Source organism: Erpetoichthys calabaricus, chromosome 16, assembly GCF_900747795.2.
Source record: "Erpetoichthys calabaricus chromosome 16, fErpCal1.3, whole genome shotgun sequence".
NCBI classification, from domain to species: domain Eukaryota; kingdom Metazoa; phylum Chordata; class Cladistia; order Polypteriformes; family Polypteridae; genus Erpetoichthys; species Erpetoichthys calabaricus.
The window spans coordinates 4520315-4545148 of NC_041409.2; the positions used below are offsets into that span (position 1 = coordinate 4520315).

Sequence of the window (24834 nt, forward strand, 5' to 3'; positions counted from 1 at the left end):
ACCTGCAATCCCAAGCTGAATTTCAAGGCTGAGCCTTATTGTAAAATACAAGAACAAAGTGCTTTTATAAGTTATTGAAAGAAAAAAAAACTTCATCTGAGCATAGTTTCATGTGATCAATTAATGTATACCAAGATTGTGGAGAGGTAACTAGACTTGAAACATATCAAACTGTAATTAGGACTGTAAATTATGTGTGTGAAGGTACTTTAGTGTATTCTGTCAACCCAAGTGTCTCTTGAATGGTTAGTTACTGCCTTGAGCCTAATGCTCTCAGGATACACTAAAGTTGCCCCATTTCTCTTTTTTGGAATAAACACTTTTTGTAAAATGGATGAGTAAATGAAATTGCATTATATATATTTTCTGGAATACCTGGAAAATGTTTCACAGTGCTGAAAGTGATAATAATAATGGCATGTTGCAGGCACTTGTCTACATAAAGAAGTTAGTCATGTCAGGGTACAGTTAGGTCCATAAATATTTGAACAGAGACAACTTTTTTCTATATTTTGGTTCTGTGCATTACCACAATGAATTTTAAATGAAACAACTCAGATGCAGTTGAAGTGCAGACTTTCAGCTTTAATTCAGTGGGGTGAACAAAACGATTGCATAAAAATGTGAGGCAACTAAAGCATTTTTTAACGCAATCCCTTCATTTCAGGGGCTCAAAAGTAATTGGACAATTGACTCAGAGGCTATTTCATAGGCAGGTGTAGGCAAGTCTGTCGTTATGTCATTATCAATTAAGCAGATAAAAGGCCTGGAGTTGATTTGAGGTGTGGTGCTTGCATGTGGAAGATTTTGCTGTGAACAGACAACATGCGGTCAAAGAAGCTCTCCATGCAGGTGAAAGAAGCCATCCTTAAGCTGCAAAAACAGAAAAATCCCATCCGAGAAATTGCTACAATATTACGAGTGGCAAAATCTACAGTTTGCTACATCCTGAGAAAGAAAGCAAGCACTGGTGAACTCAGCAGTGCAAAAAGACTTGGACATCCACGGAAGACAACAGTGGTGGATGATCGCAGAATCATTTCCATGGTGAAGAGAAACCTCTTCACAACAGCAAACCAAGTGAACAACACTCTCCAGGGGGTAGACGTATCGATATCCAAGTCTACCATAAAGAGAAGACTGCATGAAAGTAAATACAGAGGGTGCACTGCAAGGTGCAAGCCACTCATAAGCCTCAAGAATAGAAAGGCTAGATTAGACTTTGCTAAAGAACATCTAAAAAAGCCAGCACAGTTCTGGAAAAATATTCTTTGGACAGATGAAACCAAGATCAACCTCTACCAGAATGATGGCAAGAAAAAAGTATGGAGAAGGTGTGGAACAGCTCATTATTCAAAGCATACCACGTCCTCTGTAAAACACGGTGGAGGCAGTGTGATGGCTTGGGCGTGCATGGCTAGTGTTTATTGATGATGTGACACAGGACAGAAGCAGCCGAATGAATTCTGAGGTGTTCAGAGACATACTGTCTGCTCAAATCCAGCTAAATGCAGTCAAATTGATTGGGTGGCGTTTCATGATACAGATGGACAATGACCCAAAACATACAGCCAAAGCAACCCAGGAGTTTATTAAAGCAAAGAAGTGGAAAATTCTTGAATAGCCAAGTCAGTCACCTGATCTTAACCCAATTGAGCATGCATTTCACTTGTTGAAGACTAAACTTCAGACAGAAAGGCCCACAAACAAACAGCAACTAAAAGCCGCTGCAGTAAAGGCCTGGCAGAGCATTAAAAAGGAGGAAACCCAGCATCTGGTGATGTCCATGAGTTCAAGACTTCAGGCTGTCATTGCCAGCAAAGGATTTTCAACCAAGTATTAGAAATTAGCATTTTATTTCCATGTTATTTAATTTGTCCAATTACTTTTGAGCCCTGAAATGAAGGGATTGTGTTTTTTGTTTTTTTTTTTTTAAATGATTTAGCTGCCTCACATTTTTATGCAATCATTTTGTTCACCTCACTGAATTAAAGCTGAAAGTCTGCACTTCAACTGCATCTGAGTTGTTTCATTTAAAATTCATTGTGGTAATGTGTCTCTGTCCAAATATTTATGGACCTAACTGTATTTGAACTTTTTCACTTTTTTTGTTTGTGTGTGAAATAAATGACTTGGGCAGACATTAAGACACAAAGTGATACCAGTGACCAGTGGTATATTCAGTGGAATCTGTTGGAATACTTTGAGATTTAACATAACTAGTTTCTGCAATTCCTGATGTATACCAAGAGAGATTTTAGCTTGAGTGTGTCCAGAATATAATGAGAAGCCCTTCTAGGAACCCAAGTATGAAAAAATTAACAGTAGTACTGATGATATTATTTGTAGAGGGTGTAATTGATATTGATGCTGCCTTAGACCTTCAGAAGCCTTATAAGTAGTTCTGCTTGAATCGGTAAGCACATAAATCAAGATACTTTCATTTACAATGACACTCAATTGATTTTGTAACAAAACTTATAAAATCAAGTTTTCCTACAAATCTTTGTCAGTTGTCCAACATTTACAGCTGTGGAATTTATTTACATTTGCACCTTCAGGAAATGTAACTGATTAATAACTTTCACTGCATAATGGTCTCTGCTGCCTTTTTTTCACATACAGCTTGTAAGAACAGTCTTTGTTGCTTTTTGTTTTCCAGTTATCTTGTGTAATAGATTGTGTGCTGGCTATTACCTGTCTGTTAACCCACCCAGAGTTAGTTCTAGAACAGTTACGGCCTTAACTCCATCAAGAACTGCAGTCTCAATCACTTCCATTCTCCTCAAATATGTGCCATATCCCTTTACTGCTTTTGCTCATTTTTTTTTTGTTTGTAAGGGGTACCCCATTGTCTTCAGCACTAAACAAGTGCTACAACTGTAGTTCAGAAATTGGATAAAAATATTGTATAAAAAGAAGGATACAAAATATTGCAGGGCTCTATCGATCCCTTTGTGGATGGGGAAAGAATTGTGTGTGTTTTGTTTATGCCACGAACATGTCAATAGATAAAATACCTTTTTTTTTTTTTTTCCTCACTCTTGTGATCATGATACAGTGACTTTAGCGGTGTGATACAGTGACATTCAATCATATTGGTGGTCTTCACATCAAATGTCGAGAGGCATAAGTAATGCTTAACAGTACTTGCAGGTATGCTAAGAAACACTGCCTGTACTCCAAGTTGAAATTAAAAGATTACTGCTCAGTAAACTGAACATAAGGAGAATGCGCAGCAGACAGACTGGGTATGGTAATTGAATCCATGATGCTTAGTACTCGGGCTTTCTGCTAACAATGTAGATTAATTTCCTATCTTTTACGCATAGCCGTGTCAGGTAACATAAATGACCAGTCATTAGAATGTCATTAATATCATTAGAATGGCATGAAACTCAGCTATCCAATAGTAATGAACCTTTAATTGAATGTGGCTTGAAGTAGGTGAGATCTTGGATAAAAGCAGATTAACTCAGTTTTGATGCACTGCTCACTTTGGGATATATGTGTGCAAATCGTATATTTTAATAATGAAATAGACATTATTATTCTTTATTTGAAAGAAGACACCCTTGGGTATGTACAAATACCATTATTGCTTTTGATTGATTTTGTGGGTTTACTGCAGTGTACACAAACAACTTTGAAATATTGCTGTTCTGCTGGCAAGATCTCTCGCAGCTTAAGTGGCTACTGTGGAGTGGCAGAAATAAAACATAAGAGATTGATTTCATATTAAAAAAAATGAATTAAATCTTAAGTATTCAGTGGCAGTTTGTAAATCATATTTGGTTATTTACTGGAGAAAAAAATTGTGCCATGTTTAAAATTTGTTAATGTGCTTGGGCAGAAGGTACATCATTTTCAGTACAAGATGATAAGTATAAACATACAAGGATAAGTGAAAACGTTTCAGTAATATATTTAGAAAATTAAAGCGGGATGAGACTTTTTATATATATATATATATATATATATAATATACTAGCAAAATACCCGCACTTCGCAGCGGAGAAGTAGTGTGTTAAGGAGGTTATGTAAACATATATATATATATATATACATATATACATATATCTACATATACATACATACATAGTGCGTTGTAACACGGGCTGTGATTGTTACATGGGAGGGAGACGACAAATCATAGCTTCCCGCTTTCTAATCGGGCCTGTGATTGCTGCTTTGACTGATGCCCAGATCCCACAGTATGTCCCCTTAGGAGAGGCGTTAGGCGAGTGTAATTGAATAGCGGTGCTGCAAGTTTAGCTTTACACCTGTTTTTAAGGCTTATTGACTGAAAGGGGCTTTCATGAAAAAAGTTAGGGCTTTGCTACAGGATACACCCTCCACAAGTTAAGGAAGTAAAAATAAAGGTATATATTTCTGTTTTATTTAAACCTTTTAAGTTTGTATGCGGGCGGTATGGTGGCGCAGTGAAAGGTGCTAGTTAGGAGACCCGGGTTTGCTTCCCTGCGTGGAGTTTGAATGTTCTCCCCGTGTCTGTCTGGGTTTCCTCCGGGTACTCCGGTTTCCTCCCACAGTCCAAAGACATGCAGGTTAGGTGCATCGGCGATTCTAAATTGTCCCTGGTGTGTGTGGGTTTGTGCGCCCTGCGGTGGGCTGGCACCTTGCCCGGGGTTTGTTTCCTGCCTTGTGCCCTGTGTTGGCAGGGATTGGCTCCTGTATTTAGGATATAGCGGGTTGGATAATGGATGGATGGACATTTGTATGCATAGCCCCATTTGCCCGTTTTCGTTTTTTTTCTTTCTTCAGTAATATTTCAGCAAACCCGGAGCTTGTCAGTTCAAATCCTGGTACTGACACCACTGTGTGACCCTGAGGAAGTCACTTCACCTGCCTGTGCTGCAAAAAACAAAAGTAATGTTACAAATTGTACCTCAGATGTTGCAAGTTGCTGAAATAAAGGCATAAGTCAAATAGATAAATATGTATTATACACATAGGAGCTATTCATTTATTTTCAGTTAAGTCATCTGCAGCAAACCTTTATAAATGAGGGTTTCTCCTTTTTAGATAGTGCAAACTGTTTCTTCTTCATTGACGTTTTCTCTTGGAGAGCTTTTTTCATTTCATTGAAAATTAAAGCAGCAGCTGCCAAAATATGTAGCTTTCTTATTAATTTTTCAACATTGTGTAAAATAACTTTATAAAGTAACATAAAAGGTTTAAATACTGGTTATCCTTTTACACTAAAACATTACTAAAGAGATACAAAAAAAGTAAAATGCATATGTTGTTTTTCTTTAAGGAGATTAAATATTACTGAAGAAAGAAAAAAAAACTAAAACAGCTAAATGGGGCTATGCATATGAACTTAAAAGGTTTAAATAAAACAGAAATATGTACCTTTATTTTTACTTCTTTAACTTTTGGAGGGTGTATCCTGTAGCAAAGCCCTAACTTTTTTCGTGCAAGCCCGTTTCAGTCAATAAGTCTTAAAAACAGGTGTATAGATATTGACAATAAGCTACGCAAACCCACCAAGATATGGAATCATTTAAATCAAGGTGCGAGTCGAAAAACACCATCCCGTACTATTAGTCAACGATTAACACATTTGTATATGTATTGTAAGCATACAATACAACTGATAATATGTTGTGCATATTTATCTGGTGTACCGACATTTTTGCGTGTTTAACGGCTGAAATCCAACGTGGTTTGTGCCCTTCAGAATAAAAACAGTTTCTTTTAACTTTTTAATAAAAGGCGAGCTTTTAAGCCTGAGAAATCATCCCGTAAATGCACAAGTTTAATTGCACATGTGTTATTATGTATGCTTACACACTGTTTCTTCTTCATTTAGGTTTTCTCTAGCATGTAGATTGGGGTAATTACATTCACTGCATTCGTAGTGTGAATCACAATCTGATTGTATGGGTGGTTACCTATGAGGTAACGCTTATGGTTGGCCAGCAAGTCCGCTAACATCAGCCACGGTGCCTTCAGTTGTGAGAAGCATATCATAGAATGGTTGAAAATAGTTTACTGTCAAATAATGCAAAGAGTACGCGACACGTGTTTCGCCCTAATTCTTGGCTCATCAGGCATAAGGCAAGTGTAATTGAATAGCGGCACGTCATTGAATAGCGGCACTGCAAGTTTAGTTTCTTTTCAATAAAGTCAGGCGTTAGGCAAGTGTCATTGAATAGCGGCGTCAGGCGTTAGGAAAGTGTCATAGAATAGCGGCGGCTCTCGGCGCTGCAAGTTTAGTTTCTTTTCAATAAAGTCAGGCGTTAGGCAAGTGTCATAGAATAGCGGCGGCGCTGCAAGTTTAGTTTCTTTTCAATAAAGTCAGGCGTTAGGCAAGTGTCATAGAATAGCGGCGGCGCTGAAAGTTTAGTTTCTTTTCAATAAAGTCAGGCGCGCTTTGCAGCTGCGAAGTTCTGCTTTTAAATTTCTATTAAGAAAAGAAAACCTTTTAAAATTGAGGTAAAATATACCAATAACAGTTTGTTAAGGATCAGTTTTTCTGTGAAGCTGCCTTCACTCGAGTGATCACTTCGAGCTGTAAGCCTGAGAAATCACCCCGTAAATGCAGACGTTTAATTGCACATCTGTTAATATGTATGTTTACACAGTATTAAAAGACACTCAACAATTATATGTGCCTGGCCGGGCACATATATATATATATATATATATATATATATATATATAATACCTCTTTAGCATTTTTCTGTTGTGAATAGATTTTTTTAACAATATATAGAGCATAGGTTTAGTGTGTCTTTTTTTTGTGCATTTCAGTTCCTGGTGATCTTAGTCCAGAGGAGAGACTGGAATTGGAGGAAATTCGTAGGAGAAAGGGAGTCCTGCTTCTGGAGATCCAGAGACTCCGAGATGAGTTGAGAGAGGCTATGATGGAAGTTGAAGGCCTGGAAAACAACACAGAGGGCAGGTGAGCAAGGCTTCATCTACAGCAGTAAATGAGGATGTTTTAGATGTCTGCATTACAAGAAAGCTCACTTTTTGTTTGGGTTGGCTGTATAGCTTTCCCCCCACACATGGCCTCTCTGCTCTCAATTGGCAAAAAGAAGGAGCAGTGATTCACTTTTAAAGGGGTGAAGGTGTACTAAGTGCTGATATCCACAGATGGTTTTCTGCACAATATGGAGACAGTGTTTTACCATGTTCTGATAAACCAGTGCGGATTTTAGTCCCGGTACACCTTCATCCAATAAAAGCGGATCATTGCATGTTGCTCTTCTTTGGTGCAAACAGAGAGTGTAGCACCCATGTTTACTGTGCAGACAACATGATTATTACATCAGAATGCCTTGAAGGTCTGGCAGTGGAGTTGGGTTCATTGGAGACCTGATGTCTACATCTAGACTGATGCTACTTACTAATATCTTCAGGGATCTCCTTAGTTTCCATTAGCACTGCCTTTGGAAGTCTGTCTGTTTCTGCTGAAAGGGTCATTTGTGCCAAGGCCAGTTTTCTTACTAATGATTGGCTTGAAGCCATGATACTCTACAACCAACTCGTCTGGCTAGGCTACTGAATCTAGAATGCTAGACTCCCAGACAATTACTGCATGTCAAGCTGAGCCAATCCCAAAGAACCTGTGCTAGGCCAGAGGAAGTGGTTCTAAGAAACTCAATGTCTAGCTCACAAAAGCTGACATTATCATTGTTAGCTAAGAGATCCTAGTCCTAAAGCATCATCTTCAATAGTTCATGATTCATAAAGTGGTTCATCTTGGGTCCATCAGATTTTCTAAAGCAGACAAGGAATGGTAAGAGTGTGTTTTATAGTTTAGATGGGGAAAATACAACTTTAAACTGTGCTGCATGCACCCGCTTAATCACTTTGTAATGCATCCCCTGCTAAAGCGATATAAAATTTGATTAAGTAAAATCATACATTTATTTATAAAGCACATTTTCATTCAAATGATGTAGCTCAAAATGCTTTAAAGGATGAAGAAAGAGAAAAAAGATAAAATTAGGCAATATTAATTAACATAGAATAAAAGTAAGGTCCGATGGCCAGGGAGGACAGAAAAAACAAAAACAAAAAAATCTGCGGCCACTAGACTGCCCAGCCCCCTCTAGGCATTCTACCTAATATAAATGATCTCAATCAGTCCTCATGGTATTCAGGGATCACATGGAAGAACTTGATGATGATGGTCATGTGGACTTCTGGCCTTTAATCCATCAATGTAGGGACATCACGGTGCTTTGATCGGGTGGTGGTGGCACAGATTGCCACCACAGAAAACTGGAAAAAGAACAGCAGAGAAAGTAGGGGTTAGTATGGATTTTGGAGCCATCATGAATGATAATGATAATTAAATGCATATACAGAGTATCAGGATTAAGCTAAAATGAAGCTATGAGATGTGTTTTTTGGGTGGTCCTGAGAGGAGTGCATTACAGTAATCTAGCCGACTGAAAACAAAACCGTAAACTAATTTTTTAGCATTTTTCAATGTTACAAGAGGTCTAACTTTTGCTATATTTCTTAAGTGAAAAAATACTGTCCTAGTAATCTGATTAATATGTGATTTAAAATTCAGGTCAGAGTCAATAGTTACCCCTAAGTTCTTTACCTCTGTCTTGACTTTTAATCCTAATGGATCAAGTTTATTTCTAATATCCTCATTATATCCATTTTTGCCAATCAGTAAAATCTCTGTATTCTCCTTATTTAGTTTAAAAAAAATTACTACTCATCCATTCAGAAACACAAGTGAGACATTGTGTCAGTGAATCAAGAGAGTCGGGCACTATTGATAAATACAGTTCTGTGTCATCAGCATAGCACCATACACCATGGTGACCGTTTATTTCATTTTGCTTTTAAAAGCTGATGTGTTTGTAAAAATTGGTAAAAGTAGGCTTTTTGACATTTTAGTCTTTAAAATAATAAAACCTAATAGTCATTTTCTTTTTTTTTTTAGTAAAACTTTACAAAAAAGTCGCCATGTAGCAATGGGCCGCAAGAAGTTCAACATGGACCCCAAAAAGGTATAACCCTTTATATTTTTAACATAAAACTGTAAAGTGTAATATTTGAAATACAGTAGATTTCTTCATGCCATATGGCTTTTAAATATCATGTTTCAATTTTTAACTTTATTTCAGACAAGCTATGTTGCTTACCAAACACTGGTAATACATAAAAAAAAAATTTGATATCTCTTGTCTTACATTCACCCTTAGTGTTCGCACTACACCTTTCCTCTGTGTCCTCGTGTGTCTCATCCTGTCTTGACCAGTGCCTCCTCTCTCAATCACATTCCTTCTTCTCTGACTCCTGTCATTTTATTGCGTATTACTTGCCATCTGTCTGCTTTTTGTATTTTACCAATAGTAGACAGGGACCCATTACCCGCTGTGAAAACATCATTCATATTCTTGAAAATACTTCCATTGTTTGAAGGTAAATCTGATCGTTCCTGTGCCTTTTCTCTGTATTTTTGTGTTTGTCAACCTCCTTTGCCTGGTGCCATCTATCTTGATCATGTTTGACTGAGCAACCACAACAAAACTAACCAATTGAACAAAAGCCAAACTGACTGATCAAATTTGTTGGAGGGATCGCACACACACACACACACGCACACACACGCACACACACACACACGCACACACACACACACACACACACATTAGCATTTTATTATATGGATTATTCCCAGAATGTGTATTTCTTAGTATGCTATGGTAATTAAAATACAATGCAGAATTATAATGTTATTATATCCATATGTATAATAAAATTAGATTTCTTAAAATTTGTAAAGTATTATAGTTCTGGCTTTTAATTGTCCTAATCCAGCCATACCATGAATCAGACCACAGCATAAGCTAATATGATAACATCAGGATGGCTACAAAAGTCTCACAGTGCATCATTTATGTTGACACATCCACTAAACGGTACATTGTTTGTGAACATAGAATACTTGAAAAAATTCTACTGTGTGTGTGTGTGTGTGTGTATGTATGCATTTCAGGGTTTGGGGGACCTATAGGAACAGACTTTGCCTCCTTAAGTAGTTTTATTTATTCTTGAAGTTTTAAGTAGGCCCAGAGCACAAGCAACTGGGAAATTCACTATACTCTTCACACGTGACAGTATTAACCCTGTGAACATGCCTCACAATCAGAAATGTAGGTATTAAGTAGGTTTAACCTGTTTACATCATTGATTGTCAAAAGAAGATTTTAAAATATCTTGATAACTTAACTGGATGGCACTATTGTGATTTAAGAGACAGTTATGTTGTCAGATAATCTTTGCTGCAGCTTTGAATTAATGGAGAATAGTAACCTGTGTTGTCAGTTAGGCCTTAGTAAAAAATATTCTCTAATTAATAGATGTTTTTCATTTAAACAATTTTAGATCGATTCTTAAAGTTTCAAGATTGATCTTGTGAATCTCTTTCTAATTCAATTACCATATGTAGATTTTTGCTAATCTTCGTTTTTGGTGACCAATAGATTTCGCTAAAGCGCCTTTTAAAATTTTCAACAGAAAAAGCACTTTACTACTTCTCATAAAATTGTGTCCTCCTTAGCTGAAATCAGATGTGTGTACTTATTGCAGATTCAAACAGTGTATCTGTAAAGAACAACTGGATAAAAGCAAAGCCATATGTAAGCTGTGCAGCTCAGAAGTTAAGTATTGTTGTAACACAACAAATTTGAGAAAACATTTATCCTGATGTCACCTATAAACAGTCTTTTTCAACATCCAAATGAGTAGAGCCTAGACTGCGTTTAGCACTAAACTTCCATTTATTTCGCCCTGTGCCCAAAAAAATAACAGAATTTGTAGCAGTTTTTATCTGTAAATATAAGATCCCCTATACTGTTGTTGAAAACAAGGTCTTTCAACAAATGATATGGATTTTGGAACTGTGGTATGCAGTACCAACCAGAAAGCAAATGAGTGAAGTTATTGAACCTCGGCTTTATGAAGTTATTAAGCAAAGGATTGCCATATCTCTAAGGTCAGTAGAGAGAGCAGTCTTAATTTGCAACAGTAGGACATCTAGGGCAGCACATTCCTACATGACAATCACATCACTACGTTAAAAGCAACTGGGCACCTGTGGCGAATGTGTTCCAAGTAAGAGTGCTGCACGCCAGCCATACCTGGAGAAACCTTGCTGCCCATATGCAGAGTTTCTGAGATGGCTGCCTGTTGTTCCAAAAACCTTTCTAACATCTCCAATGTGCTTTTTTATCATGTAACTGCATCAATGTCAAGTTTGTGTATTAGCAAGTCCAATAAATGTTGCTTTCTATTTAAGCACATGGCTAGCTGTACTGCTACAGTGGAAAAAGTTTTCAGCATGCGTCACCCAGATAAGCAAGTGGGCAGAAGCTGAAAGTTTCATAGCAGCCTGCAATACCAAATTTAAGGTGTATATTTCCATAAGCTGTACAGTGTCATTGTCAGTCACAATGGCTGGTTCTGTGTCTATTATGTTCCATTAATCCGACACAATGGTCAACAAGCATCACCTCTAAATCCTTGTTTTAAAAATACTTCCTTTTTGTCTGAGGAGGAAATGTGAGGACAAATTTTCGAGACGAATTGACGTGACTGCTACACGTGAGCAACTTTAGATATGTGTAACAATTATACAAAGACACAAGTCTTCCCGCTGTAACTTTCATTTTGACTAATTAAAGATTATTTTAAGTGTCCAATGGAGGAGTAAATGTGGCAAACAGTTTAGTTGAAAAGTGTCTACAAGGAGATTCATTAACAGATTAAAATATGTTACTGAATAATATAATTATTATTTAAGAAGTAACATTTGATTATTTTATAATATTATTCACAAGATGATATAAATGTTTTATAAAGTATATGCCATTGCATTGTATTAAAACAAGTAGTCCCCCATAATATTTGTGGACTCTGATTTGGCAATACATAGTTGAATTTTGGTGAATTTTGAACGAGTGCAGTGTTGTGAAAAAGGCCGTTTTTTTTTTTTTAACGAGCAATGATATTTTGTTACACATCTTACAAATATTGGTGATAACTGTTCATTAGTAATCAAGTATTACTTCTTAAATGTCATTCCATGCTTATGCATATGTTATGAAGTCACTATGAAAACATCCTTCAAATAAAGTGCTACTAAAATTTGTCGCACTATATTAATGTTCTCTGTGTATGATTAAGTAATCTCTAAAAAAAAAAAACTCAGCACTTCAAATATATCAGTGCGTGCTAATTCTATCAGATAAAATTGATATTGAATTGAATCAGGACATTGTGAATAAAAAATGAAGTGAATCGGAGCTTCAGTGCAAATACTTAGCTGATATTGTTGATTAACATAATACTAGAGCATTGCATATTTTTACAGTGTCTTTAAGCTGTGAAAATTAATTTTATATCATATGAATGCATAATGAGTTACTCAAATTACCAGTTAAAATATTTAGATTTTACACCCAGCATCAGAATTTTTCACAAGTCATTGCCTTCATGCAGCAAGCCACGTAGGTTGCTAAAGAAAATATTTCTGCGCTAGTTAGACCAACTTTACGCACTATAGGAAACAAAAATCCATTCAAAAGCAAAGAATAAGTACTGCTCTTTTTAAAATTTTGTTGAAAATGTGTATTATGTGTACAGATACACAGAGACTGAAAGTACAGAAAGTACGCAAATACAGTGATCCCTCGCTATATCGCGCTTTGCCTTTCGCGGCTTCACTCCATCGCGGATTTTATATGTAAGCATATTTAAATATATATCGCGGATTTTTCGCTGCTTCGCGGGTTTCTGCGGACAATAGGTCTTTTAATTTCTGGTACATGCTTCCTCAGTTGGTTTGCCCAGTTGATTTCATTGGCAGATGGCTGAGAAGCTATCCAGCTTACTTTCTCTCTTCCTCTCTCTCTCTCTCTCTCTTGCGCTGACGTAGGGGGGTGTGAGCAGGGGGGCTGTGTGCAGCTGCTTCCTGAAGGACAGGCTGCACGGAGCTTCGCATACTTAAAAGCTCAAAGGGCACGTATTGATTTTCTGTGGCTCTCTCTCTCTCTCTCTTCCTGCTCCTGACAGAGGGGGTGTGAGCTGCCGCCTTCAACAGCTTTGTACCGGCGGTGCTTCGCATACTTAAAAGCCAAAAAGCCCTATTGATTTTTTTTTTGACTGCTTGCTTTGCACTCCTTTGAAAAGGAAGATATGTTTGCATTCTTTTAATTGTGAGACAGAACTGTCATCTCTGTCTTGTCAAGGAGCACAGTTTAAACTTTTTGAAAAAGAGACAAATGTTTGTTTGCAGTGTTTGAATAACGTTCCTGTCTCTCTACAACCTCCTGTGTTTCTGCGCAAATCTGTGACCCAAGCATGACAATATAAAAATAACCATATAAACATATGGTTTCTACTTCGCGGATTTTCCTATTTCGCGGGTGGCTCTGGAACGCAACCCCCGCGATGGAGGAGGGATTACTGTAAAACAGTTTATGCAATACAAACTAGTAAAAAAATTCAAAACATAATTAATAAAGTCTTACAGTTTTCTTCCAGACACTGTCCCATCAAACAAACATTTTCAGTGCTTAACTCTTTCAGGGCTGATGTCAACTTTTGTCAAAAGGAGGAGTTGACAATAGCAATCAACTGCCAACTGTGACAAAACCAACTATTATGTTTTAGTTGGAGTCTTGTTGCTAGACAGAAAGTTAGCGTTTTTGGTTTTGACCGAGATTTCCTGCAATCCCATGAGTAGTAAAAATGGCCCTGATACCTGGCGAGAAATCCAAGTGGATGTGTAAAGCAGAATACTCCGGGGACGACGTGTTGCCTGTTCTCCCTGAACTGGACAATGACTTGTCAGACTCTGATTTTGATACAAGTGATCGAAGATGATTGTGAGGTTCTGGCTTCAGCTGATTGGTCCCCAGCTATTCGTGGTGTTGAACAGGTTCAAGTAGTTGATACGCCTATGGCACTGTTTACCTGGGAGGACTACCACTTAACAATGATAAGAGGTAGAAACCAGATTGCAATGCACTGTGACAGTGACCGCTGCTGCTGCACTAGCCATGAAAAGACTGCCTGGCAGCAAGTCTGATGCACATTCTTGGCAAACTGGCAGCCACAGCATGCAACAACAGATGTTTTATGTTGATGTCTGTGTGACGCCATTGCTTTTCAGAAAACTATGTTTTTTGGAAAAAATATTCAGCCCTCAAAGAGTTAAAGTCTATATTCTAATAAATGAACAAAAGTGTTTCCCAGGAGACCAGTTAAATATAATCCTACCTAATGATGACTAAAGACAAACCTGTTGCAAGGTCTCTTTCAAAGTGTTTGGAATATGAATTCCTCCCAAAAATGATTTGAATAGTTTTGATTTAATTATACACTCCATGATCAACTTGCCAGCTACTGGAGAAGGCAATGGATTCCTCCAAATGTCTGACATCAAACCAGAATAACTCACTCTCCATCTGCTCATGCCCGACTGCAATATATGCAAACCTCAGACCTCTTCCATAATCAATCTGTTTAAAAGTGTAGGTTTCTTTAACCCTTGCTGTAATTGTGTATTTGTTTACTAGCCTGTCTCTTAAAGGCACCCTTCACCTAACCCTCATAATACTATTAAGTCCAGAGAGGCAGCACAGGCATTATTACATCATAATACATTGAGAGAATAGTACAGATTAAGATGGATATGGCACTTGTTAAAACCAGTAAAGCCTTTACTTGTGTTCAGAATTGCCTTATAATTTTTCTGTATTTATTCCCACTAAAACAGCTTCATTTTTTGTTCTATTGTTCTAATGTTCATTCTTGCACTTTATCTAACAAAGTTCATTTTTCAGTTGAAATTAATTTGTCCTAGTAAATTGAGAGACGTTTGTTGTTAGTCTACTGTTATAGAAATATAAAAAAATACAGTAAAGTACGTGCTATAACATCAATGCATCAAACTTAATGATCTAACAGAAAAAAATACCAATAAAATCAACAAATATGCAACATTTTCAAATTAAATATGAATATTTTTCATTTTTATTTTGCTATTTACAAGAGTGCAGTAGCATTTCAGAATGATAAAGTTCTTTTTTTATATATTGGCATTAAACAATTAAACTTGAACCCTTGAATTTAACTTTTTGTATTTTTACTTTATTCTTTGGTTAAACTATCTGTAGGGTATACAGTTCCTTGTGGAAAATGAATTACTACAAAACACGGCTGATGACATTGCACAGTTCTTATATAAGGGAGAAGGCCTCAATAAGACTGCAATTGGAGATTATCTGGGTGAAAGGTGAGCAGTCCATCAGTATACCATAAATATATTCCACCTGCATGATATTTATACATGTAAAGTTAAGTAATCTGTTGAACTTTCATTTATTCTTGACAAGGGCTTACCAAATTCAACCATGATGAGACTCCTGAAATTGTATATTTTTGTTTGAAAATAACATAGTACAGGTTGAGTATAACCTGTGCATATACTCGAATTCCTGTACATGCATGCATTCATCAGTATGAACTAGTGCTGGGTGGTATACCGGTTCATACCGAAAACCGTTTTTTATTTTTGTTATGATATGGATTTTTCTTATACCACAACACTGATTTAAATTGCCTAAACGACATTTGAAACATGGCGCAGCAGGAAACTGTTCAAGTGGGGACCTTTTTCATTGCTACACCGCTGATCACAGAGGTGTTGCGCAGTGGCTCTTTTTCACTGCTACACTGCTAAATAGGTAGTGGTAGTGTAGTTATTGCATGGTGAAAATGGACAGAGAACATTCCGAAACTGAAGCTGTAGCTGACGATAAAGTTGAACATGATGACACAGAAGAACTTTTGCCGAAAAAAAGGAGTCACGGCCGTTGCCTGAAGATACTTTGGTTTTAAAAGATTGGATGTGGACCATTATGTTCAAATTTGTAAATACTGTTTCTATACTACTGGATAATACTGCAAGCCAAGTTGTACTTGTTTTATTTCTTTTCCAATACAGTATAATGTACCTGGGTATTGCGTAATAATGTGACGCCATGTTGACTTTATTCTCGACATTTCCACTTTAATCTCGAAGTTTATGACGAGAATAAAGTCGACATGTTGACTTTTTATTCTCGACATTTCTACTTTATTCTCGCCGTTTATGTCAAGATTAAAGTCGATATGTTGACTTTATTCTCATAATTTGTCATTAAAGTAGAACATTGTAAACTAAACTTCATCCCCCCCGTATAAGTTAAACCCCGTCATAAGTTATGTAGCACATTAAATGCTTTGTGTTCCTCTTGTACTGAGGTGGTACCCGCAGCGATCGCTGCACAGAATACATTCACTCCATGATATTCCTGCTCTCTGAACATTTAGTGCAGAGGAAGTCAGTTTAAGAAGCGTAGTGATTAACAACTGGGTCGTGGGACACTTAACACAAAGCATTTAAATGTGCTACATAACTTATGATGGGTTTTGAGAAAATCTAGTAAACTAAATATTAATTTTAAGATGAAGTTTAGTTTACGATTCTCTACTTTAATAACAAATTACGAGAATAAAGTCAACATGTCAACTTTATTCTCGTCATAAGCGTCAAGATTGAAGTGTAAATGTCGAGAATAAAGTCAACAAGCCGTCACACTATTACACAGTACCCAGGTACATTACACAGTATTGAAAAAAATAAAACAAGTACAACTTGGCTTGCAGTATTATCCAGTAGTATAGAAACAGTATTCACGCATTTGAACATAATGGTCCACATCCAACCTTTTAAATCCAAAGTATCTCCAGACAACAGACATGACTTCTTTCCAGCAAAAGTTCTTCTGTTCCATCATTTTCAACTTTATCGTCTGCTACACCTTTAGTTTCAGAATGTTCTCTGTCCATTTTAACTGCACAATACCTCCACTACCGCATGTACTCCATTGCACGCCTGTTTAGCGGTGTAGCAGTGAAAAAGAGCCCCTGCGCAACACCGATGTAGCAGTGGAAAAAGGTCCCCCTTAAACAGTTTCCCGCAGCGCCACATTCCAAATGTTGTTTAGGCAATTTAAACTGGTGTTGCGGTATAAGAAAAATCCATATCATAACAAAAATAAAAAACGGTTTTCGGTATGAACCGGTATACTGTCCAGCACTAATTTAAAGTACACTTTCTTCAAAAAAATGTCATACAGGGTGAGTAAAAATGAAGTACCACATTTCTCAAGGTCATTGTGTGAGGTAGAGGCAGCTGAGTGGATTGGGGTGGGGAGTCCTTTGATAGTCCCTTGTAGTTTTCAGTCAGCAGCATGCCTTGCTCTGGTGCACACCGTACTTTTGCTGTCAAAGCATTCTTCAAAAACGATTAAATCATCATCACTACCCCAATGCCTTCCGATCGCACTTCAGCATTCCTCCTAATGGTGATGTCCCAAAATGGAAAACAATTCTTCAGTGGGTGGCTAAATTTAGACAGACAGGTACAACATTGAACATAAAATCTCCAGGCCGTCATCGGACTGTACGAACACCTGAAAATATCCCAGCTGTAAGGGCATCAGTTTTGCATCTCCTAGACCCGTGTTCTTTAACTGGGATTTCCTGCTGGCCCGTGAAATATTTTGCCTGAACCATGTAACGGTTACAGGATTAAGGCACTACATTGTTGCCGGGCGAGCGGGACATTGCATGCAACTATGAGTATAGGCGAAATGGGCAGCTGCTGAATGCCAGTATTGATTCAGCTCGCATGTTGACAACATGTCGCAAAAATCTTATTTTATCGTGCTCATCGTATTATTTTCTAATATTGTGTTGTGGTATTTTGAAAAGGGGTGTGTGGTGCTTCCGATATCTATGCAAAAGGACGAAGGTCCAAGTCTTTTTAGAGTCCTGGTGCTTCCTGTCTTGCTGTATGGTTGCGAGACATGGGTGCTATCCAGTGACCCGAGACAAAGACTGGACTCCTTTGGTACTGTGTCTCTCCGGAAAATTCTTGGGTACCATTGGTTTGACTTTGTGTCAAATGAGCAGTTGCTCATGGAGTCCCGAATGAGGCACAGTGCCTACATTGTGAGGGAGCATCAGTTAAGGCACTATGGCCATGTGGTGCATTTCCCTGAAGGTGATCCAGCTCATAGGATCTTCATTGTTGGGGACCCGAGTGGATGGACCAGTGTCGTCCACCTAACACCTGGCTGCAACAGATAGAGAGTCATTTCCGGAGGGTGGGACTGGACCGCGTGTCTGCCTGGGGGGGTTGCCAACCGGAATCCCGAGCTGTTTCGTCGTGTGGTGGGTGCGGCAACGCTTTGTGCCAGTGCATGCTCCCCAACTTGACTTGACTTCACTTGACTTGAATTGTATTTTGGAAAACAAGTTACTTATTTAGTAAAATTTGAAACTCTACAAAATGGAGACAAAAAAAAGCAAAAAGCAAAACCTTTTAACCTTCTTTACTAGAGGCAAGGAAAATATTCAGGAGAAAAGTAGTGATGATACCGAAAGTATACCAAGTACTAATGCTTTAAGTTTAGAAGAAACAAAGAAAAAGAAATATGCTGATACTTTGGAATGTGCAATACAAACCAAAAAGAGAAAAGTAAATTTTGTTAGGCATTATGATAAGGAGTATTTAAAGCTTGATTTTCATTGTAGCCCCTGGCAGTGATCTATCACCACGGCCTTTGTGTGTAGTATGTTCCGAAATTCTGTCAAATGACATAATTGAGAAATAAAATGGATGTGTTCAAAATGAAACTGGCTCTTTGGGATAGTAGGATACAAAAGGAAGATACAGAAATGTTCCACTTTTGGGAGAATTTTTGATTGCAGCTGATGTCAACCAGAAAGTCATATTCAACATAATAAGTTAACATTTAAGGACATTACCTGAAAACATTAATAATTATTCCACTGAAAATGAGGATCCTCATAAAGGTAACCTCCGGATTAATAATCCCTTCTTGGAAGATATAAAATCATGTGCACTTGATCCTCGTGAAAAAGAAAAGCTGATCGAGTGGTCTTCTGATGTCACTCTGGTGTCCAGACATAAAATACAATCATTGTCTCAATTTTGAATATCACCTGAAGAAGAATATCCATCTCTTGAGTTTTAAAGCTATCAAATTGTTGGTCGTTTTTTCAACTTCTTATTTGTATGTGAAGACTTTTTCAGCCTGGTCAGTAATAAAAACCAAACGGAGAAATCAAATAGATGTTAATGCAGAGCTTTGTCTCTCAGAAACGACGCTGCAGCCACGTATATCAAATTTTCTAACAAAGAAGCAGCAGCAGATGTCACACTAACTAAAAATTTTAATTTTATAACATTAGATTTAATAAATAAAATTCCATCTACTTTAGTTTTTATTTATGTCTTAGCTTCAGCAGTTCCGCAAAATATTTCTTCTTCTTTCGCTGGTCTGCTTGTGTAAAAAGGTTAAACACTGTCCCAGACGTTCAGCGTGCAAAATCACTGAGAGAAACTGGGAAGGCCGTAGAGAGTTGTGTTCAAACATGCTGCAAGCCGTTCATCGAGATGCCATCATCATGTGCAGCGATGAGGCACATTTCCATTTGAATGGTTGTGCAAATAAGCAAAACTTTCGCTACTGGGCTGGGCTATCTCAAAACCTTAAAACCTTGAAGCCCTCAAGGATGTTATTAGCCACAAAATTGCTGCTGTTCCCCTTGAAATGGCCAAACAAGTCATGTGAGCATTCAAAAATCGTCTCAATATATTGCTAATGATGGCCACCACCATGAAGACCTCATTTTTAAAACACCGGGGGGGAATCTATTTTGTACACCCTTTCTTGTGTTGTAATGAAATTTTATTTTGTCTTGTAGTATTTTTGTAGAATAAATGTTTGAAATATGGTACTTCTTTTTGGCTCACCCTGTATTTCCTTGAAAAAAGAAATGTCAATAAAGGTTAAATCCATTGCACTAGTACTACTAACTTTGTTTTAGTATGTTTCAAAGAGAAGAAACCTGTCTGGCATTATAATAAAATCTGTGCCATATTAATTTAAGATGAAGGATGTAAAGGCATGTGTCATCCAACAGTGCAGTGACTCCAGACTGGGTGTATCTGTGCTATTTAATGCAATGTACTAGATCAGAGGTGGGCAAAAGTAATGTTTGTGGAGCACTTTAATGTGTCCTATCAGCCAGGTTGAATGTTCATTAAACAATTTGGCCAGCCACAAACTTCATATGAAATCATCCATACAGTACTTCCATGTACAACCCCAAATCAGAAAAGGTTGGGACAGTATACTAAATGCAGTGATTCTTAAATGGACTTTTATTTCATTACAGACAGTGCCATTTTTGTCTGGTCAACTTCATTTCTTTTGTTAATATACTTCCGTTCCTATATTTCAGGCCTGTAACACATTCCAAAAAAAGTTGGTATGTGGGCAAATTAGGGCCAGTAATGAGGCAAAATTATTAATTAATTTAATAAAGGGTGCTGATCCCTCAGACGGCACTGCATCAAGAACTGTCATTCGTCAGTAGCTGATGGAACCGTATTGGTAAGGGATTACTTTGGGAAACCTTTGTCAAGCGCCACAATATGGAGTTACATTCACAAATGCCACTTAAATCTTCTACTGTGCCAAAAGAAAAAGGAATGTTAACCATGTCCAGAAGCGTCATCGACTTCTCTGGGCTCAGAGGCATCACACAATGGAAATGTGTATTGTGGTCAGGCGAATCAGTATTCCGGGTCTTTTTTGGAAGAAATACATGCCATGTTCTCTGGACCAAAGACAAAAAGGACCATCCACACTGTTACCAGCAACAAGTCCAAAAGCCAGGGTCTGCCATGGTATAGAATTGAGTCAGTGCCCTTGGTAAAGGTAATTCATACTTCTATGATGGCCGCATTAATGCAGAAAAGTACATTGATATTTTAGAGCAACATATACTGCCTTTACAACGACATCTTTTCCAGGGATGTCCATTTATTTTTCAACAAGACAATGCAAAACCACATTCTACACACGTTACAAAGGCATAACTGTGGAAGAACAGGGAACGGGTATTGGACTGGCCTATCTGCAGTTCTTACCTGTCACCAGTAGAGAATGTGTGGAAAATTTTGAAACAAAAATGCGACATCAACAACCCCATACTGTTGCCCACCTTAAAACGTGTTCAGGAAGAATGGGTCAAAATAACACTTGAAATGCTTCATAACTTGGTATCCTTAGTGCCAAAATGTATTTTAAAGTGTTGTAAGAAAGAATAGCAACATTACTAAGTGGTGAATGGTTTATCATCCCAACTCTTTCTTTTTGGAATGTGTTTCAGGCTTGAAATGCAGGAATGGATGTATATTTTGAAATCAAGTTGACCAGACAAAATATTGAAATGTCTTGGTTTTATACTGTAAGAATCACTGCAGTTTTTTTTTTTTTTTTTTTTTTTTTTTTTTTGCATTTTCCATGGCATCCCAACATTTTCTGATTTAGACCACAGAAAATCCCTTGGCAGAAGATTTTACAATGTAATACAATCAATTGTACTGTATAGTAATAAACAATTAAGTACATTAATGTATAAGCATTGTGTACAGATATAAATATAGCGTAAAATGAACAGAAAATTGAATGGAGTGAACAACTTGATTAATATTTAATTTTAAACTAAACACATTGGGTCAAATGAAGTAAATAAGTTTTTAAGATAGATTGCTACAGGAGTGGCTTAATGCCACTCAGATCTAAATATGTGTATTCATTTCGGTCTCTTCATCATCTAGAATGTGTTTTGGTAGAGCAAATGAGCTGTCGACGATCTTCAAGTTCATTTATAAATTTCTTTTAGTGTGTGAGTATGTGTGCATACATCAATAACTATCATGCAAAAATTTGCAAATCAGTAGGCCTTATTCCATGACTAAACGACACAGACTGGAAATATCCCTGTTAAACTGTTCTCATTGGACATAGCATACATAGAGACGCCATGCTAATATCAACTTTTGTCATCTTTTTGAACATCGTAGAATCAGAGTCTGAACTTAACTCAATAGCAGATTTTAACCCCATCATCAAACTTCCATTTAAGTGGAACAAGATGCCAGTTCATGAGTACTAAACTTTATCTCAATAACAATACAAAGTGCTATAACTGTAATTGTACATCTCCCTGCTTACCCAATGACTGGTAGTTGTCTTCAATTCATTATGGTTGCCGTATTTATATTGTACTTTGCTTTCCACACAGGGATGAACTGAACATTAAGGTTCTACATGCATTTGTCAATCTGCATGAATTCACAGACCTCAATCTTGTTCAGGCACTTAGGTAAGCTATAGTTTAGTTTCTCTGTTTTTGTTCCTTTTTCTTTTGATTATATTATATTTGAATGACTTTGCTAACGAGAATGAAAGGGGTCTTGTCATACTTCCCATTTGCCCCCATATCCAGTTATGCTCAACTTATGTTCCAGCTTGTTAATAACTCTGAGCCTTTTTTTTTTTTTTATATTTAGGCAGTTCCTGTGGAGTTTCCGATTGCCTGGTGAGGCTCAGAAAATTGATCGCATGATGGAAGCCTTTGCACAGCGATACTGCCACTGTAATCCAGGGGTGTTCCAAAGTACAGGTACTTTGTATAATTCCAGTACTTTATATTAAATCTGATGCTTTTAATGAGTCATTAGTTTTAAAATAAGCCATTAACGGTCAGCAGTAGATATGTAAGTTGACGTCAACTAAGACTAGGTAGTTTGTATTTAAAAATTGTGTTACCAAACCAATAATAATTGGTGACATGTCAGATTGACCTTGAAGTAAGAATGGTTTTCATCTCAAGTCATTTGCATTACTCTGTCTTGATCTTGGAGGTGTAACTGAAGAAATTTTCTTTTTATTTGAAAATGCTATACTCTGGGAAAGAGTTATCTGTTTGTGTTCATGTTGACTGGTAATTTTGCAGGACATTACATCCTCAGATGTTATTGCTGTAAATGTTATGGTACCGTTTAGTTAGTGGTTTCTGCTTTTCCATTACCTTAAATCCATTGTCCTACTCTGAGTGTTTGAAAGTGATTTTCTATATTAAAAGGTAGTTGTTTTGTTTTCAGTATTGATTATAAGCTGTACTTGGAGATAAACACTTCAAAAGGATGGTGATTGAACTGCTGTATTTTCATTTTCTGCTTAATAAATATGCAATATATTTTGAACCAATTACAGTTACAGTATATGCAAATCATTAGAGTTGCATGAATCATATAGACTTGTGTTTCCACTCGCCTATGTGATTAAAGCATCTTGCTGAGAACCCCACAGAAACAGGAAAAAACGTGGATAGCATATCTCTCATACCCAGTGCCCAGAAAGCGTCCTAGTTAATTATACTAGCAATTAACTGACATTTGCTGTTTGATGCATGTCTGGATGACCCAGTAATTTCATGGACTTACAATATTCACTTATCTAGTTGCAAGTAACTATATAAATATAATATTATATAAATATATTATATATATATATATATTTATATATATATATATATATATATATATATATATATTTATATATATATATATATATTATAGTTACTTGCGTAGTATATTGGGAGAAGGATGCTAAGGGTAGAGCTGCCAAGCAAGAGGAAGGCCTAAGAGAAGGTTTATGGATGTGGTGAGAGAGGACATGCAGGTGATGGGTGTAACAGAACAAGATGCAGAGGACAGAAAGATATGGAAAAAGATGATCCGCTGTGGCAACCCCTAATGGGAGCAGCCGAAAGAAGAAGAAGATAATATAGTAACTTGCAAGTATAAAACAGTAAGAATCTGAAGAGAGAGAGAAATTAGTGGCTATAGGTTTCAAAAAACAAACAAAAAAAGAATAAAAGAAAGCTAAGCAAATTAAGCAGTCAGAGATGCCACAATAACTAGACAGCTTGCACAGATTCATGTGGTGAAGTTTGGGATTACTTTAAAAAATAAAATTTGTTAATGGTATTGACAAAGGCTGTCATATACTACAAAGTTGACTTAAAGCTAATTAAACAAACTAAACTTTTTTAAAAACAATTTTAATAATGTGTATCATCATTTTCCCATTAAACTTTAGCAGGCAGGTTATTTAAAGGGGGGTTAATTAAGAGAGCCAATGCAGTTTTGACATATACTGATGTGGATAAAGGAGGGGAGGTTAGGCAATATTTTCATTTGCAAATGGGAGAAATAAGTCATGCATTAATGAGACATTGAATGCATTATTTTTAATTGCATTGCGTTTAAAAACGGAATTGACAGGACATGTTCAGTTTTGATTTCAACTAAACAAGGGAAACCGCAAGCTAGGTGGCTTTTTTTGTATTGCCCATTAAAAAATAAAACCTGTCCTAAGCACAATTTTTATAATTTTTTATATTGTCATTGATGGAACTCTGGTTTCACTAATGTTTTGACTACTTTTGTGTAACAATAACAATGTCACACACAGTTGCTTCGCACTGTATATGTTCAGAAAAAAGAACGCACAACTTAATGCTATTTTTAAATGTGTATAAGTAAAAAACAACATTTATTTCTATATAGTACATTTTCATGCAGGATGTAGCTCAAAGTGCTTTACAAGATTCTAAAGAAATAGTCACATGAAAAGAAAAAGTAGAAAATTATGTAAGAATAATAAGTGCTAAAAATAAATCAATATGAACTTCCATAACACAGATATAAAATTAGAAGAAAAGTGTCCTTATATATAATATCATATTGCAAGTCTCTAAAGATGAATCTGATAAGGTCATATGGCTGGGAGGACAGAAAAAAGGGTAAATCTACAGAAATTCCAAGGC

The 24834-nt window shown here is 36.8% G+C and overlaps 1 protein-coding gene across 1 annotated transcript in view; it reads left to right on the forward strand.

Moving 5' to 3' along the window:
* Positions 1–24834, forward strand: part of cyth2 (cytohesin 2) — a 68162-nt gene that overhangs the window by 19692 nt on the left and 23636 nt on the right. Inside the window, exons 2-6 of the mRNA XM_028821756.2 lie at positions 6781–6931; positions 8942–9008; positions 15186–15304; positions 22243–22323; positions 22511–22623. Of these exons, the coding sequence (XP_028677589.1) occupies positions 6781–6931; positions 8942–9008; positions 15186–15304; positions 22243–22323; positions 22511–22623 (531 nt within the window). The remainder of the gene's footprint in view (positions 1–6780; positions 6932–8941; positions 9009–15185; positions 15305–22242; positions 22324–22510; positions 22624–24834) is intronic.